Source organism: Lagenorhynchus albirostris, chromosome 2 (assembly GCF_949774975.1).
Source record: "Lagenorhynchus albirostris chromosome 2, mLagAlb1.1, whole genome shotgun sequence".
Lineage (NCBI taxonomy): Eukaryota > Metazoa > Chordata > Mammalia > Artiodactyla > Delphinidae > Lagenorhynchus > Lagenorhynchus albirostris.
The window spans coordinates 160,910,335-160,928,303 of NC_083096.1; the positions used below are offsets into that span (position 1 = coordinate 160,910,335).

Consider the following 17,969-nt stretch of genomic DNA (forward strand, 5'->3'; position numbering starts at 1 on the left):
GAGGCTGCCCTGTAGTCTCAGATAACTGCCCCGGGGCCAGCGCACAGTGACCCTACCTACCTTCCCCTCCCACTGGGCAGGAGCAGAGCCTCCCTGGGCCAGGGTCTCCCCGAGTTCCAGAGGGCTGGGCACTCTTTCCAAAGGCACCTGAACAGGGCTCTTTCCCAGATGCTTCCAACACCTAGACTGCTCCAGAAGGGGAGACATTACTTTGGGACTTCCACAACCAGGGGTCTGAGGGAGGGGTCTGCGTAGGTAGGCAGAGGGGACAGCTGGAAGTCCCTCTCCTCCCCTACCAGGGCTGCTAGAGAGTGGCACAAAGGCTCCTCCAGGAAAGTGGCAGAGAGTCCAGGAGCACCTCTAGGGTGAAGTTATTCTCAGAGCTGCTTTAATCTGGAGCTCCAAGAATTGTGGCAGTCTCCCTGGACCCCCTCCCCCCTCCAAAGAATATTTAACTGGAACCAACCCATGTGGCCGGCACAGAAACATATCAACCCATTAGGATCCTGGCCTGAAGGGGCAGAGGTTTTGTGGGGGTTGTCACAGCCAGCGTGGAAATGTCTGCCTGTGGAGGCCTGGAGGGAAAGGCAGTTTGCCTCTGCCATTTGGGGGGCATTCATATATAATCCTTTGAGCCAGATCAGCCCAGGGAGGGCAGAGAACAGGGTGCTGGGTGAGGCCACCAGTAGGATGTCTCCCTTATAGGAGTCTCAACTTTTACACCTAGCCTTGGGGTGGGTGAACAGGAGTTAGAAACAGCCCATTCTTAAGGACTACGTGCAGTTTGGGTCTTGTCATGGAATGACAAGGAAAGGAATCAAAGGAACCTGGGGGTTCCTGTGTATTCCCTTGGGTGGGCCAGTGCCAAAAGGATGCTATGCATGGCAGACAGCCCCCAGTGGCAGTGATGACAGTGTCCCCTCATCTTAATTTGGGCCCCCATTGGCCTATGCCCAACTCTCTGGTCTCCTTGCTTTTTGTCTTCCTCATGGACTCGACCGATTTCCTATCTAAACAACTTAGGCGGTTGCCCGTGTCTCCTGGATCTAGCACGAATTCCTTAACCTGGCACACAGGCTCGTGATTTGGCCCCTGCCTCATCTCCCACCAACCTCCTGTGCACCTGCATTGTCAACCACTTCCTCACTAAATGCAAACTTCCACTTGCCCTTTGGGTCCTAAGGACCTTCCAGGATCCAATTCTATCCCCTTGCTGAAGGGAACAGGACCTCTCCCATGCTCCCATATCACAACCAACCTTTCTGTATCTAAAACCACCTTTCCCCGTCACTAGCCTGTAAACCCTCAGGGAACAAGGACAATTCTTTTTTTGACAGGGACAACTTTTGATTGAGAAAAATCATATATATATGATGAGCATCACACCAACTTTGCCAAGGGCTCCACTCAGGCAGCTGAAGTGTATTTGCTAGTGTCCTGAGCCTGCGGTGACTGTTGGAAGGCAGAGCCAGAGACTTCGTAGCAGATGTGGACACATCAGTGTGGCTGGATGGACCCAAAAGCAGCAAATGACCACGAAGGTCAGGAGAGAAAAAAGTTAAGGCAACAGACTCTTTATTTAATGTGGTTTTAAAATACATCAAAATCAAGTCCCTGGCTGTTGTGAATACCAAACAGAGACAAAAAAAGGCCGTCAGCACAGCTTCAAACAAATCTGGACAGCCAGGTTGGGCCATAAGGGAAGCAGTTACAGGGACAGAAGGCAGCACCCTTCCCCCAGGCGGGTGCCTGGATGTCCCTAGGATGACCTCCTCTGTGCTGTGCAAGGTGGGAGGGCTGGAGCAGCAGCTGGAGAACCAACTCAGCAGGCCTCGGCCCTCCCCCATAGACACCAGGGCAGCTCCACTGGCCTTTTGGTCAGCACTCCGAAGGGCCACCAGGGTGGGGGTGGAGGAGGGGAAATAACCATTTTTACAGACATAACATTCTCTTATAGAAAGTGCCTGAGCGCAGCCCATGGTCCAAAAACCTCACGGAAAACAAAATTTTTTAAAAGTGCTGCTGACACCTCTCAGAATCTGGTGTACATGAAGCTCTCAGCTGGACAAGACCCTGAGCACAAATTACTGTCAGCAGAGCCTCACCTGCTGTGGTCCCCTGGAGGAAAAACTAGCAATCTAGGAAACCAACACAGCTCTTGGTCCTAAAACTGAGGTCATGGGCATGAGACCTGCCCCAGGGAAGAAGGAACTGGTCTTCACTCATGGATAGGTCACCTCTTCATCTGGCCCAGGACCCTGGCCGGTATGGGCAGCACCCAGAAACCTGGGCTGACTTTGGGAAGCAGAGCAAGCAGAGCAGCTGCAGTGATCGGTTAAGATTTGGTCAACGAACAGGAAGAAGAATGCGGTCCCCAATTATAGCCTGGCCTGGATGCCTAGAGACAGGCGGCTGGAGGTGAGAGCAGAGGCTCTACCCTGCACAGCTGGGGCCACCTTGCTCACTGTAGATCCTCAGCAGCTAGACTTGGTTTCCGAGGGCTGTAATTCCCCACACCACACTGGGCTCCAACAGTCCCCTCCCCACCAACACTATGGGCTTTAAGAGGTAGCTGAAGTGGGGCAGGCAATCATGTGGGTCACTGCAGGCCTTCCTGCTTGCTTTGAAGGGGGCAGGCAGAAACTTCTGTCTCTTCTCTGTACTTCCTTAGCTCAGCAAACCCCGTATGGGGTTGGCAGCTCTTACGTTCCTCAGCAGAGCAGTAGCTCAGCCAGGGATGGCAAATAGGTCTCAACACTCATACTGGTTGCTGGGGGAATCTTGAGAAATGATATACCAGGGATTTAGCAGGGAATACTCCGAAGCAGATTAGTGGTACCTACCATGGGGGGAAGAGGGGAAATGCTGTGCCATTCATTTGCCATCTCTGGTCTAAGTCCTAACATAATTCAGGAGTACTTAGCACTCTTCATGAACCTAATTATCTGAGGGATTTAAGTTAAGGGCTGAAAAGAGCGGGCTATTTGTGGAAGATGAAGGGACTTATAAGATAATGAATTAACTTCAAGGAAATACAGCAAGAAGCAAAAACTCAACCCTCCGATCCATCTTGGTCTGTGGCTCCCTCAGCTATACTGAAGCTGAGGCCCAGCTGGAGATGGGGTTATAGGACCCCAAACGCAGCGTAGCCCTGCTTCCTGACCCAAGACTCATTCTGCTGTTCCAGAACATTGTTCTGTACAAAGATTGACTAATACACTGGCAAGTTTGCCACCAGCAGGACTTTCAGAGTATAGAGTAGCATGTATGAGGGGTGGGAGTGGTGGAGCTAGAGAGGAAAACACACACAACTACCTGCAACCATTCTGTGGACTTCTGGGGCTCAGTCAATGACTGAGTCGCATTCTTACCCATTAGCTGTCACATAAGAGCTGGGGGCTCCCACACAGGAAGAAATGGGATGTCAAGGGGGACATATCACAGCTCTTACTACTTGGGCAACAAAATCACGGCAAACCTCAAAAGAATGCACATTGGTGGTGTGGGTGCAGGAAGCAGAAACAGACTCATGAGGCCAAAGGGACAGCTGGACCCGGGGCCCGGCAACTGCTGCATGGAGACAGTGGTGGTGGCATCAGCAGTGGCCTCCCAGGATTGTAAGCTTGTGACAAAGCCATCAGAAGCCCTTTCCTTTCTCTCACTATAAACAAACAATCTGACTTCATCAAGCAGGAATCCTGAGCACCAACATGGCAAAGGTGCCAGGTGGGGTGGTGAGGGGGTGGGGCACTGGAGGCCAGGAACCCAGGCACCACCACCATAGCACCCCTTCTTCCTCAGAAGATCCTCAAAACAAACACTGTCATGTGCAAAACCGAAACAAAACCAAGGCAAACAGAACAAAACCCAAAAACCTTCAGAAAGAATCCTTTTGGTGATCTCGTCAATCATTTGTGCAGGCTACAGAGGCACCTGTGAATGATAAGGCTACTGCGAAGCATCATTGGCCTGGTCCTGGCACTACCGGAGCGCAGGGGAAGCTGAGGGGCTCCCTACCAGCACATCATCCCGCACAGAACATGCTCCAGGTCCCTTGTCCTAGGTAGGGAAGCAGTCTAATCACTGGCTCTGAGTGCCTTGTCAATGCTCTGCCTGGCGACCCCTTTTCCAGATTAAGAGAAGCAAAGGAGCTTCCAGGAGAGCTAGGAGAGCCAGAGCTGCCCAAGTCCCACTAACAGGAGAACACAGTCATGGCCTGGGTGTGTCACCTGTCATGAGCCCTGAAGGTAGCAGGGAGGGAGGGGCTGAGCCTCAAATTGGGCAGGGAAACGCTCAAATCACTTCTCCTGCCAACTTACTGTGACGGCAGCCACAGACGACAACTCCGCTTTAAGACTCTTCAGCTCACAGAAGAGCCACTGACTTCATCTGTACACACCCCCACCTCTGATGCAAGCCCGTTTTACACTTACAGATATAAATGTATGAGGCCTTGCACATATGCCATATGTACGTAAAACTGACCCACAAAATCCAAAACTGCAAAGAGTCAGATGGCAGCCAGGTCACAGCACCCTGGGCCTCAGCGGCGGGAGCCTCACATGGGCCAGGCCTGGCTGGGCTGCTCGCTCCCTTCCCAGCTCCCTAGGCAGTGATGGAGGCGGGTTCCTGGGGCCCAGTTTGGCCTGATGCTTCCATGCTCGGTGCTCCGGGGCAGCAAGGAGCTTCTGTGACCCTTGGGGAGCTAGGTGCTTGGACCCTGGGCCCCTCGCCACCCTGTTCCTTGGAGGTATTGGCAGCCTCTGGCCTTCGCTCAGGGCCGCTGTCAGTGAGGGGAGCCTGGCCCCCAGCACTTAGGTCCTGCACCCTCTTGTTCAGGTCATTGCGCTCTGACTGCAGTGCCCGACACAGCTTCTCCAGCCGCTGTATTTTGACCTGCAGGCCCTCCAGCTCTTTGTCCCGGAGTGTTTTCTAGGGAGAGACATAGGGCCTTCAGTTCCATGTCATCAACGCCCCACCCAACACTGCCACTTAGTAGAAAACATTCACACTTTAACAACGCTGGGCACCGATCAGAGTAAAAAAGCTGGCCGCTTTCAAGTAAACAGCCCTGGTTTATGCTGAGACTTGGCTGTCGGTTGGGGGCAGTGTGGTGTAGAGAAGGGGCATGGCTTGGAGACAATGGATTCCTCTGTTTATCCACCAGATGGCCTTAGCAAAGTACTTGGCTTTTGAGCCTACTGCCTCATCTGTTATACTGGACTGCTAATGTCACCCTCACAGATCTCAAGAGAGCTCAATGAACCGGCACATCTGAACACTCAGCAGGGTCTGGCACACAGCAGCCTCTCTGTCAATTAGTTATTTTCTCCTCCTACATCTCAAGCCACAAAATCAAATTATCTGGGCAGCTCTGCAGCTGCATGCAAGCTATGCGCATCACTGGCACCCCTTGTTTTTTCTGCTCCTTTCCTCCTTTCTTCCATCTGCTCTCTTTGCTTCCCCTACAGACCTATCACTAAGCTCACCACCTCCCTCGGGGAGACAGCCGACAGTGCCTCTGGACTTGGATGGACATGTATGTGAATCCCAGCTCCACCTCATGGCAGCTGCATCACTTCTCGGTACAATGTACAGGAAAGGGCCCAGTACTCAAGAGCCGCACACCCCCAGCCCAGATGCAGGTCACACTCAGCCCACCTCCTCGGCCATCTCAAGCAAGGCCTTGTTGCTGCTCTCCCACCGGGACCGGTACATGGTGGTTTCTTTTTCCAGCTTCTTGATCTTCTTAGTCATCTGGGTTATGTGACACATAAAAGGAAATGGTCAGGGGTCCAGGCTGTCTGTGCATCTGTGTCTCCAAAGTGGGGAACGATCCCAAGGGGGCAAGGTATTACTGGGCGCAGTCAGTGCCCTCTGTGCCACCCCAGGGTGTCTCCAGTTAAATACAGCCCACCCAGACCCTACTTATGGTCTCAATCACACTATTACTGTAAACAGCTCCCCGTGAAGCACTCCAGGGAGGGGGCTTCCTGAAGGCAGGCCCAGTGTTCAACTCTGAATGAAGCTGCTTATGCCCCTGCAGCCACACCCAGTCTGGACCACTGTTACCTTTTCCATCTCTTGTTTGAACGTGGTGAACACCTCACTGCTTTTGGAAAGAGTGTTCTGGAACTCTTCAAACTTCTCCGTGTATAGGGCAAGCTGGGTGAGAAAGAAGCCCACAGGTAAGACTGGGTTTCTCTGGAGGGCACTTCTGGTCAACACACTCAGACTCACCCTTGGCCCTCTGACCCAACAACTCTCTTGAGATACCAGTTTTCTTTAAAACAAAACAAAAACCATATATTTGGAAGGATATAATCTAAAATGTTAAGCCTAAAAAGTAGGATTTGGGGGTGACTTGTATTTTCTTTTATGTTTGTTTTCAAACTTTTCTTCCAGAATGAAGTCTAACTAATGTAACTGAAATCACCCATTCCGTCCCCACCTCCTCAACAGCAGCACAACAATTCTGACTAGGAGCCGAGTACTTCGAGCTCACCTAGCCACCTGGTCACCACCACACAGGTGCTGGGAGGGTCCGGGGAGAACAAAGTCTTAGGAAGGTCACACAGGAGTCAAGGTGGTCCTAGAATGAGGGTTCCATTTCCCTCCCCACAGGATGGGGCTCAGCGTGGGGACCACGAAGGCACAGGGGGAGGCTATACAGTCTCACCTGCTGTTTCAGGTGGGTCTCCTGCTGCTTCATCAGCTCGCACATCCTCTGCGACTCCACAGCCTCTTTGAGGAGCTATTTCCGAGACAGGACCCCAGATTCCATCAGAAGCCCCCAGAGGCTACGTCTGGATTTTCTTCGCCGCACGCACCATAACCCATCAAGGCTTCCTGCTCTCAGACTGGTGTCTGAGGAAGCAGTGCCCTGGTCTGACCAGACAGCAACCTCTCCCGTACAAACTTGACTATAAGCTGAGCCAGAACCCAACCTGCCTCCTCCCAGACCCCCACCCCTGGGGCCTGAGCCTCACAAAATCCTTCTCCCGCTGGTGCCTCTCCTCTGCCTCCTTCAGCATCTCCTGGGCCTGCTGGAGCTTGGCGTCCACCAGCTGCTGCTGTAGGTCCTTGTGTTTGAAGACTTTGTCAATGTGCTGCAGGAAAGCATCATGAGAGGGGTCCATCTGTCAGGAGCTCCCTTTCTCAGGGAGACCCAGGGGCTGCAGGGATGCCCCATGTGCAGAGACCAGGGCACTGCCAGCCTACCACCTCAGTCTGACATGTTGGACTCCCACGTGTCCCACAGGATGTGGGACCCAAGTCCCTGGAAGGTCTACTGCCCAACCTCACCTTGTGTCTTTCCCACTGAGTCACTCTAGAGTGAGCACAGGGGTTTAAGGATGAGATCAGCTCCCAGGAAGCCAAGTAATAAAAATACTCCAATCTCTAGCCTTAAGAAAGATTACGTACTCCATTGGACTGAGAACCCTTACTTCTGGAGCCCAACTCCCTTGTAAATGAGAAGAAAGGGCAAACACGACTTCTCTACCAACATAACAGCTTAGCTCAGTTGGCAGGGATCTGCTGTATCTGTAGGTGAAGATCAGATGTGTGGATCCCAAGGAATGGCTGTCCTGACTGCTGGAGGAGCCCCGGGAACTGGAACCAGGTGAGAAAACAGTGATGGAGAGGTGGTGATGAACGTGAGTGCTACTTCAAAGGTCAAAGCAACTGAAAACAGGGAGGTGGAGAATGCGATATATTTTTTGGATGGGGGAAGAAAACGTGGCTTCGAGACACGTCTAGTTTGAGACATGATGAATTTCAGTCACCTGTGATCTACGGTTGGGAGGCTTGTGGGGCAGGATGGGAGTGCCTGAATCTGACTGGGGACGGGGTGCACCTCCACTCCCACAGGGAGAACCAGGGGGAAAGGAGAGGGAAGACGAAGAGGGGCCTCAGCTGCTTGAAGTAGGTGCCTCACTCTGGTGGCTCAGGAAGCCTCCATGTCTCTCAGTGCTGAGGGACAAGAACCAAACCAACTCCTCTCAAACCAGCCTTCATCCCAGAGGATGAAGCACAGGAAAAGAGGTGGGTCAGGGAAGGCCCCTCCAGGCCCTGCACACGTGATCACTACACTGGACTGTGAGCCCAAGAGGGCAGGGTCTTGCCCATCCCACCCACCACCACACCCACCACCACACCCCACGGTCTAGGAAGGGGCCTGGTCCAGCCCTGTAAGGTAGCTGCCAATCTCCCTGTTCACAACATTTAAGAAACAGAAGCCCAGAACGCCAAGTGACTGGCGTGTGGGGACCCAAAGAGAGGGATCTGAGCGCCTGGGGCAGCAACCAACACCAGCCAAGGGAGTGATATCCTGCCCTTTCAAGTGGCAAGGGCAGCAGAGCAGCAAGTAATCAGAGGACACAGCCCCTAGAGTCGATCACTGAACACAGTTCCAGCTCCTCAAATTCTAAAATACTCTGAAAACTGAAATTGCCCTAACCAAGCAGATAAACTTGTAAGGCTAATAAGCATTGTAAGGTTAATTATAAACCTAGGCGAGAATACTCAGAAGTTTTATTGCATAAGCATTAACATGTCTGATTTGGGGGTGCTGCCACACGGCCCTGCTGGGGGTGCTACGTAATACCCAGTCCATGAACATAACTCTAGTCTAAAACGTGGACAGTTCTAATTCCAAAAGACACCTGGCCCTACTGTTTAGGACGAGGTGCTGTGGACCCGCGATTGTGTGGCCACAGGCGAGTCTCTTCTCAACACCTCAGCTCTCATCTACATGAGGATGTACAACATCACTCCCCTCCCGAGGAAAGGAGGGAGAATGGGGGACGGGATGAAGCCTAGAAAGCGCTGCCTGGCACCGGCATCCACCCAGAACCCACAGTCCCCTGGCGACCCCTCACCTCCTCCCGTAGCTCGTACTGCTCAATCAGCTTCTTGAGCCTCTCAGCCAGCTCCACGTTCTCCTGGCGCAGCTTGGAATTGCGCTCATTGTGCTGTTCCATCTGCAGCTGGATGTCATTCAGTGTCACCTGGAAGTGCGAGGTCACCTCCTTGCGTTTCTCCTCCTCCTCCCGGGCCCGCTGCACGCCTTCTTCCTGGGCAGAGAAGTCAGCCCCAGCTCCATCATCCACTGTCCCCTGGCCAGACTCACAGGGCTCCCCCACCAGTTCAGGTATGTTCTCTCCCAGTAGCCCTCCCTGCTTTCCAAGTGAGGAGTAGCCAGGATCCAAGAGGTCATGCAATGGGGGCTCCTAATGGACCCCTCTGTATATCGGGTGACATCGAGCCAGAGACTCCCTAGAAAAATGCAGGCATACACGTAAGTGCCTTTCTAAAGAAATCTGGATTTCCTGAGGCCTACTCTTCCAGGCCTCAGAACAGGATTTGGAAGACCTATTTGTCTCAGTTTAATGTGCTTCTATCTCTGACCCACCCCCTCTCCCCTGACCAAGTAGTTAAAATTGAGTAATTCCCAGGGTTGGCAGGGCTGTGCAGAATTAGGCACTCAGACACTGTTGGTGGGAAGGCAATCTGGCAAAATCTATTAAAATTTGCATATTCTTCGACCCAGACATTCCACTTCTGAGATTTATCCTATGGATAAATTCCATGTAATTAGCCAGGGATATATATAACAAGAATTTTCACTGTAGCTCTATACATGAAACAGTGAAAAATTGGAAACGACACAAAACACATTAACTAGGGTACTGATCAGATGCAGCATATCCATACAATGATGCTGTTAAAAAGAATGAGAGAGGCTTATAAAACTGCTAGGGAAAGATAAGGCATTGTGTAAAGTGAGAAAATGGAATAGGCTATGAAACAATACATGTATAATAATTTCATTAAAAATACTTTACGTAAGCTTTTATATGTAGACAGGAAAGTCAGAAGGCTGCACTTAGACTTACATATAAGTAGGTTTACTTCCCATTAGTTTCTGCTGGGACCGGGACCAGGGTCAAGGAGGGTGGGTAACAATTACCTTTGATTTGTTAGACTTTTGTCACCTTTGTATCTTTTACATCACATTTATATTAAATTTGTAATGCTTTAAAAAATAAAATACAATTGAGAAAAACAAGTTGCAAAATATATTTACTGATGCAAATTTTTAAAGAAATATAAAGGATATATATACAAAAGCTATCTGGAGATCACAGTAATGACCAGGCCTTAACCAGACTGACCCAACCCTAGGAGAAGCAGAGGTTGGAGAAAGGCCCCAGCACTCCAGACTGATGACCCTCTCCACCCTCCAGCTGCTCACCTGGGACTGCTATGGGATGGAGAAACCTAAAGCCCTGCATCCAGGTTCCTTCAACACCTTAGCCTTTATCTCATCTAATACAAGTGCATGTCAAGTGGTTACAAGTAGCTCTCTAAAGTACGGCATCATTGGGGAAATCTCTTTCTATGCCGAAAGCCTGTGCTGCTTTTAGGGGGAAAGCCACCAAAGACAAGTGAGGTCAGGGAAAGCGGCTGGCCCACCTTGAGGGAACGGTTGTGGCGCTGTAGCTCTCGGCACAGGCTCTCGAGCTTGCTGCGGGCCAGGACAGCCTTGCTGTGCTCGCCACGCAGGTGGTCCTTCTCCTGTACCAGCTGGCTCTGCTTCTTCTGCAGGAGCTTCATCTGCTTCTGGGAGTTCCGGTGCTCCTCCAGCTGGGAATGGGGATGGGGACGGCAGGTAAGAGCCCCGTGGGGACCCAGGGTCTCCTGAGCTGACCCGACTCCAGCCACCACAGCTCAGGCCGGACACTATGAGGGTGCTTCACACACTGCCCCCCAATAACCCCAAGGGCCCCAGCTCAAGGATACAGAAATGGACGCTAAGAACAAGCAGAGGGGCACAGCCAGCAGATGCCAGTTTCTCTCTGAGCTTTGACTGCAGATTCAAAGCTCGCAAGACTCTCAGACCATGACACTCCCCCAACTCTCGGGACACCCATGCCCTCAGATGAGCCCACCTGCTACCCACCTCCTTATACTCAGCAACAGACCCTGGTTCACCATTTCTCTCCTCAACATGATTCCTAGAGTCAAGGTGGCCTTTTCATTATCGACAGATAATCCTTCTGGCTCCCTGGCTTCACAGACCCTCACCTCTTCCTCAGACCCTGTCCTCTCTCAGCTCAGGTCCCCTCCCATGAGCCTATTCGGCACTGTACAGGAGAAATACAATGCGACTCAGAGTAATTAAAAATGTGCTGACCTCCCAGGGCAGGGAGGGTACGAGGAGAATGGGGAGAACTGACCAGCTCAGCATACTTCTTGCACAGAGCCGCGAGCTTCTCCTCTGGGGTACTCAGCGTGTTCAACGTCTGCATCAGTAACGTGATCTCCTTTCCTGCAAAGCACAGGGAGCAAAGGCATGTACCCCCTTCTCTGGGGGCCCCCCTTCAGGTCTGGGCCCACTCTTCTGCCTTAAGGTAGCCCTCCCCTATTCTCCAGCACCCATCACAGATGACATGCTCAATAAATACTAATTAAATGAATGACTGAGTCTCTGTCAAATCCCCGTGGTGAGCACCACGAATGGGAGAAAGAAAACTGCCTACTCTACCTACAGGTGAAAGAAAGGTGTCCCACCTGCGAAGTCAGTGCTGTTTCAATGCAAGGAAGGCCCTTCTGAAAGAGGAAGGATGCAAAAGGAACAGGTCTCCTTAAGAACACTGCACTCCAGTCAACAGAGGCAGACAAGAGTGCACTTTAAAATGACTATCCTCCCCAATTAATAAATATAGCTTTCAATATTTGATCCTAAGATTAAAATAACTAAAAAAAAAACCCTTTAAATTAGGGCAACAGGTAGGGGGGGTGGGGGAGTAGCGACTAAGACATGGGTGTAATACCACCTTTGATTCTCTGACACACACTAACCCTCCATCCCCACCCAAGTGACTCCCCCATGCCTGTGACTGAGTCAAAGAGAGGGCCACCGTACATAGCACTGTGCCAGGCTCCTTAAGTGTCAACCCTGGGAGGCTCTGAGAGATCAATGCAGAGAATGCAAATCATGGGCACACAGGCCAAAACAAATCCAACCCACAGATGGGTTCTGTTTGGCTCCTATCCTATTAGTTGCCAACTATTAAAATCTAGAGATTTCACATAGTAACTCTAGATTTCTGGCTTAAAAAAAAAAAAAAGCCAGCTATAATTTTTACATGCTATCAACTCACTGGGACCAGGTGGCAGTCAAGCTTTTGGATAAAGGGGGCATTCTCTTGGTCTCATGGGGCCCTCTGGCTAGCTTGGTTTATTTGAATTTTCAACCCTGGTCTAGTCTAATTCTCTTACTGTGCAGAGGAGTGAAAACTAAGGACCAGAGAGGAGAAACGTCTTGCCCAAGGTCACACAGCAAATTAGAAATGGTGCTGGCGGGCACAGACTGCCAACTCAGGACTCCTGCTTTCCATCTCTCAAAGAGAGCAGGCTGGACTTCGGTTCCTGCTTGCTCCCAAGGCCAGAAGCCCTTGTGCAGTGAACAACCTGTACACCTCTATCTATGGCACCACTGTCCCGGCTTTGATTAAACGACGTAGTTTGACAGTTCTGGAAGTAGGGTTTCCTCTGAATCCTGGCAGAGCAGGCTAGCCCAGGATGTCAGGTCCAAATTCCCCCCCTCACCAGCCTCACAAGCAGCTGCCCTCTGCTCACCCAGACCCTTGGCTTTCTTCTTCTCCTGTGGCCTTCGGTGGTCTCGGTCCACGACCTCGTCACTTGCCCGGCTCTCGTCTGTGCCCGGCTCCCCCTTGGAAGTCTCTTTCTCACCATTGACTACTGGGGTCTCTGGCTCGGGCTCCCCATTCCTCGAGGCATAGGTCCTGGACTTCTCTGCATCTTCGGGTTCAACAGGCTCACCCTGTGCCCCATCCTCGCCTGGGCCCCCCTGACTGTTGTCAACACAGTATGTACTGAGGATGTCTTCCAGCTGGCGGCTCAGCTCCTCAGAGACATCCTGGAGGGCCCCAGACTGAGCAGTTTTGGCTTGTGCTCCTTCAGCAGGAGAGGATGAGGGGCAGAGAGAGAAATAAGATGGTTATGCCACTGGTTGGGAGTTTTCAGGCCCAAACGTACTGGTTTGGGTTGCCTAACTTCTCTAAGGCTCAGTTTATTTCCCTGTAAAACGATGTAACTATTTCTCACTACTGCCCAACCACGCTTGTTGTGGGTATAAAAGAAATCAAGTAAGTAGACCATCCAACACACAGGGGTGGCATCATGTAGCAGGAACTGTACGTCCAGTCCATCCCTTTCTCCTCCCCGCCAATGTCACCTCTTGCCATTAAAAAAGTTTCAGGGGGCTTCCTTGGTGGTGCAGTGGTTGAGAGTCTGCCTGCCGATGCAGGGGACAAGGGTTCGTGCCCCAGTCCGGGAAGATCCCACATGCCGCGGGGCGGCTAGGCTCGTGAGCCATGGCCGCTGAGCCTGCGCGTCCAGAGCCTGTGCTCCGCAACGGGAGAGGCCACAACAGTGAGAGGTCCGCGTACCGCAAACAAAAAAAAAAAAAAAAAAAGTTTCAGGGAATTCCCTGGAGGTCCAGTGGTTAGGACTCCATGCTTCCACTGCAGGAGGCATGAGTTCCTGGTTGGGGAACTAGGATACTGCAAGCCGCTGGCGCCGCCAAAAAAAAAAAAAAAAAAGTTCCAGAGGAGACACTGCTTTGGGAAAGCAAGTGTTCTCCTTACTTGCTGCAAGTAATAAATCCTTCCTTCTCTGGTGGGGAAAAAAAAGTCCCAGAAATGCCTCAAATATAAACAGCAGTTACCCACTGGTGAACGACGTGTTTGTAACCTGGATTTGCTGGTTGGGTGTCTCATTTGACTGCCAACCTAACTTGATCCTGTCAGAGCCTTCTCTCAAGAGAGTTCTGTCCCTGTGCTTAGAGTGGGAGCCTCTATCAACTCCCCAGCAGCCAGTGGGGACTGCACAGACTCAGCGCTGTCCTCTCATTCTACATTTCCTCCTTGCTGGGTAAACAGTGGCCTTGGCCTCTAACTCCAGAAGCTGGACCGGCGCACCACAAACTCCTCCCCCTGCCCGCTGGAAAAGCAGAGCTGGCACACACCCTCAGCCTTCCCTGGAGCCTGGATGGTGGAACCTTCAGCTTCTGTCGCAGGAGCCGACTGGCTGGGCCGCCCCTGGGCTCCCTCGGGTCCAGCTTCCGGTTGCCCCGGGGTGTTTTTTGGGTTGGAAGTGTTGCCTGATTGCTTCGCAGCCCCATTCTTTTTGTCTTGGTTCTTCATTGTGGTTTGCAATGTTAGGTTAGGAGCAGACCCTATAGAAACAAACACACTTGCTATTTTCCAGACTTTAAAATTCTTCGCAGCCTGGATCAGAAATCCCAACACCGGGCGCGCAAAGCTTCTTGAAACAAACCGGCAGGCCTTCCCTGGAGGGAGCCAGCGGTTCTCCCAGTTTCCGGTCCGTCACCGGCGCCTGGTGTGCCCAGGAGCGAGGGAGGAGCGGCCTCCTTTTTCCTGAAGCCACTTCCCGGCACAACACGGTCCCCTCACCACAGGCCGCGCGCGGGATACGTTCAGGGCCCGGGACTGACGTGGCGGGACGCTGGATTCCCGGTCCTTCCCCGCCCCCCACGCCCCACGTGCCGCTCCCCCCTCAAACCCGCGCGCAGCCACCCACGCCTCGCGCGCCCTCCAGCCGCGCGCGCCGGGCGCGCGCATGCGCACAGGCCTCAGCCCTGCCCCCCGGCCCGAGCCCTAGCACGGAATCCACGCGATTCCTCGCACCGGCCAGAAGCGTCTGGGACCACAGACCCTCTGCTCGCTTCGTACCCCTAGCCGACGCTGTACGCACCTCACCGCCGACGCCCTGACGGCTTCGCCCGCTCTGCCCTCGTACCGGAAACCCTGGATAACTGCTGCCGGCAGAACCTCCTGCTAGCGCCGCAGCCAATCAATAGCCGGCGCTCGCGCGAGGCTTGCTGGGAAAGATGAAGCGAAGGCGGCCTCCGAGGCGGGTGAGTTGGGAAGGGAAAGGACTACGCTTCCCTCCATGCACCGGGGCTGACCCCCACTCCCAAGATGCAATAGGGTTTTAGTCCTCGGAGCCGCAGACCCAGGAGGTCCGAAAGGAGCCAGTCATTCTGCACAAATACTCCTGTCAGCCTCGTTTCTGTCTCGAAGGAGCTATGATTCAGCTCCCAGAGCCTTGCGCCTGGCTGCTTTTTCCGGTACGCCTCCACCACCCCGTCCCTCCTGCTGTGAACATCTACGACTATCTAGGAACCCTGAGGACGAGGGAGAGAATACACTGGGCTGGGCATCAGGCCTGTATTCCAGTCCCAACTTAACTGATTTGCTATGTGACGGTATTCTTTTCCCTCCCAGGGCTTCAATTTCCGTATGCAAATAGAAGGTTTTAATAGTTTTTTGAACAATAGCTTTCCCGGTTCCTCGTAAATACTGTACTGTTATTGCCAATTTATAGCTGTGGACTGTAAGACAAAGGTTAGGTAACTTGTCCAAGGTCACATCGCTATTGAATGATTAGAGCAGATTCAAAGCTAGGAAGTCTGGCATCCATCTTTACTGGACTACCCTGTCCCTTACTCAGAAGAAACAACCACCACCGTAGGCTTTCCTTGAGGATGAATCAAAATAACTTGGGAAAGTAATTTATTTTTCCATCTTCATTACCAGCTTGAGCCCCTCTCTGAAAGGTGCTGAGGGGGCCCTGCAAGGGGGACTTTGGCCTCAGCAGATTCCTGAGGCTTTTCTGACTGGCCCACCCTCTACAAAGTCCCAGTTGCACTGGAGCTAAAGGGGAAAAAAAGCCAAGCTTTTCTCCAAGTGTAAGATCACAATTCTTTTTCTGTTTGTCTATAGATAATGGAATAAAGCCCAGCAACCCATGTGCCTGGAATTTAATGCCTAAAGGGTTTGTTTGGCTTCTGTTTCCAGCCAATCCTGCCCAATCCCTCTGCCTTTTTTGTTACATCTCTACTTTTACTATCTCCAGGATTTCCCAGGTTTTTGCAGGTGCTTTTCTACCTTCCAAAATTCCCTTCTTGGTGAAACAAAATCTTTTGAGGCCCACTGAGCTCAAAGTTCACTTCAGAACCTTTTCAGTACTCTGCAGTCTGTCCTAGCTCCCTGGGTCTAGACAGAGTTCTATTACAGCATTAGTGATGAGGTGTTGAAATTATTTACTTACAACTCCCTGAACGTTCAAGAACTGTTGGCTAAATACTTTAGTCCTAAAGCCTAGCAACAGTCTGGGGGCTGAGAATGTTTTAAATTGTTGTGCAAATTGGGCATCTTTTTAGGGCTCTTAAGATGTTAAATATTTCCCCTAGTTGAAGAGACTTCAGCGCAGTGCTCTTTCCCACCCCTTAGGCAGTGTCTACCAGGTAACACTGAGAGGCAATATTCGTATAACAGTATAAAGGTGGAACTCAAGCTCAGAAAGCGTTGGAATTCAAGTCTCTCAAAACCAAGGCCCTCATTATTTCCAGAAAAGCATGTGGGAAATCTCTTGAGGTAACATATGAATCAGGCCTTCGTGGATTTCCATAGGAAGAGGGTGTTCTAGGCAGAGATAAAGAACATAATATAACAAGGTACACATGGGATGAGAGGTGGAGTGGTGCACCAGGAAGGGTCAATGGTGGTCTCCAGGGGCCAGCTGGGTAATGAGAACAGACAGGCAAGGAATAAGAAAATTTGATAGAAACATGGGTTAAAAAGTTACTTTCTTCTTTGCTGTAAGAGAAAATGGCAACATTAGCGCCTGCCAGAGTAAGGGAGCCCTCTGGGAGTGGTGGTTGGGAATGGTGGTGATGATGATGGGTAATAGAGCTCTTGCAGGTTGTTTTCATGCAGAAACTCAGGCCCAGGAGTGCCAGATATTTTTAAAATATAGACACATCTTTTAATATTGGCAACGATTTAAAACTTAAAACGTACTGTGTCAGCCAACCAAAACCCTCCTTTTTGGGTTGTATCAACTTTTTGGCTGCTAGTCTGTAATCGCTGCTTTAGGAATTGATCTTAAACCAAAGTGAGGAGTTTGTGAACTACTTTGGGCTCAAAGGGCTGTGGAGTGGTGATGAAATGTGAAAATCTTACAGAAACTCTAGAAAATGCAAATTAAACCACAGTGAGAGCCAGAGCTTCCATCAGTGGTTGCTGGGGGTTAGGCAGAAAGGAGGGATTCCCAAGGGGCATGTGCAAACTTCTAGAGGTGATGGACATGTTCACTCTCTTGACTGTGGTAATGGTTTCATGGATGCAAATATGTCAACACTTAACCAGTTGTTCATTTTAAATATGTGCCATTTACTGTACGTCAATTATGTTTCAATAAAGCTGATTTCAAAAATTCTTTATAGCAGAAGCAGGCTGTAACAATTCTTAATTCCACTGTTAGGTCAAAAGTTTAAGCACCCTCACTTCAGTGACTTCCAAAAAATCCAGTCTAGGATCACTCCAAAGAACACGATTTAGAACTTTGCAACAGGTTTTTATTTTTGCTTTATATCTATTACAGTGTTTGAAACCTAAAGAAATACATTTTCTCTTCAAATTTGGATGTGTATATAAATATCATTTGTCTGGACTCAGCACACTCAATGCCATGGTTTCTTGGCCTGTATCTGCTCTGAAATCATCAAGCTTTGTCTGTCTACCCAGGGGCCCTGAGAACATGGAAAACAATAGCCAGAGTTTATAGTTCTTAAAAGCAAATAAATTTGGAAAGAAAAACTAGTAAGGGAAAAGGTTTGATTCACCTTCCTAGGGTCTATAGCTGGGAACCCAAGCTGTTTTTGAGGGATATCTGGTCTGTCCTGGGTAACTGGGACCTCATACCCCCTTTGCTTCTTTAGTGGTTCAATCAAAAGCAGTTCCCACAAATCTGGCTAAAAGAGCCAATACCCAAATCCAGGGCCTGAGGATTGTCACCATGGCAGAGTTTTCTCTTCCCAAACCCAGAGGCCGAACATCTGACCTACATAG

At 51.0% G+C, this 17,969-nt stretch overlaps 1 protein-coding gene across 1 annotated transcript; it reads right to left on the reverse strand.

Moving 5' to 3' along the window:
- Window positions 1–1,558: 1,558 nt before the first annotated feature.
- On the reverse strand, window positions 1,559–17,199 carry TXLNA (taxilin alpha). Its single transcript, XM_060140718.1, has 11 exons — window positions 14,809–17,199; window positions 14,060–14,269; window positions 12,649–12,987; window positions 11,244–11,335; window positions 10,480–10,650; window positions 8,883–9,077; window positions 6,990–7,109; window positions 6,680–6,754; window positions 6,073–6,165; window positions 5,662–5,757; window positions 1,559–4,932 (listed from the first exon to the last, which is right to left on the reverse strand). The coding sequence occupies exons 2-11, from the start codon at window positions 14,235–14,237 to the stop codon at window positions 4,606–4,608; spliced, it is 1,686 nt and encodes a 561-aa protein (XP_059996701.1). The 5' UTR covers window positions 14,238–14,269; window positions 14,809–17,199; the 3' UTR covers window positions 1,559–4,605.
- Window positions 17,200–17,969: the final 770 nt, after the last annotated feature.

Excerpts from the sequence above, each read along its gene's own strand:
- TXLNA (XM_060140718.1), bottom strand. The coding sequence starts at position 14,237 with ATGAAGAACCAAGACAAAAAGAATGGGGCTGCGAAGCAATCAGGCAAC. Across the intron at positions 11,336-12,648 it reads GAAGAAAGCCAAGGGTCTGG|GAAAGGAGATCACGTTACTG; the intron begins GTGAGCAGAGGG and ends TGTGCTTTGCAG. Across the intron at positions 6,166-6,679 it reads AGACCCACCTGAAACAGCAG|CTTGCCCTATACACGGAGAA; the intron begins GTGAGACTGTAT and ends TTTCTCACCCAG.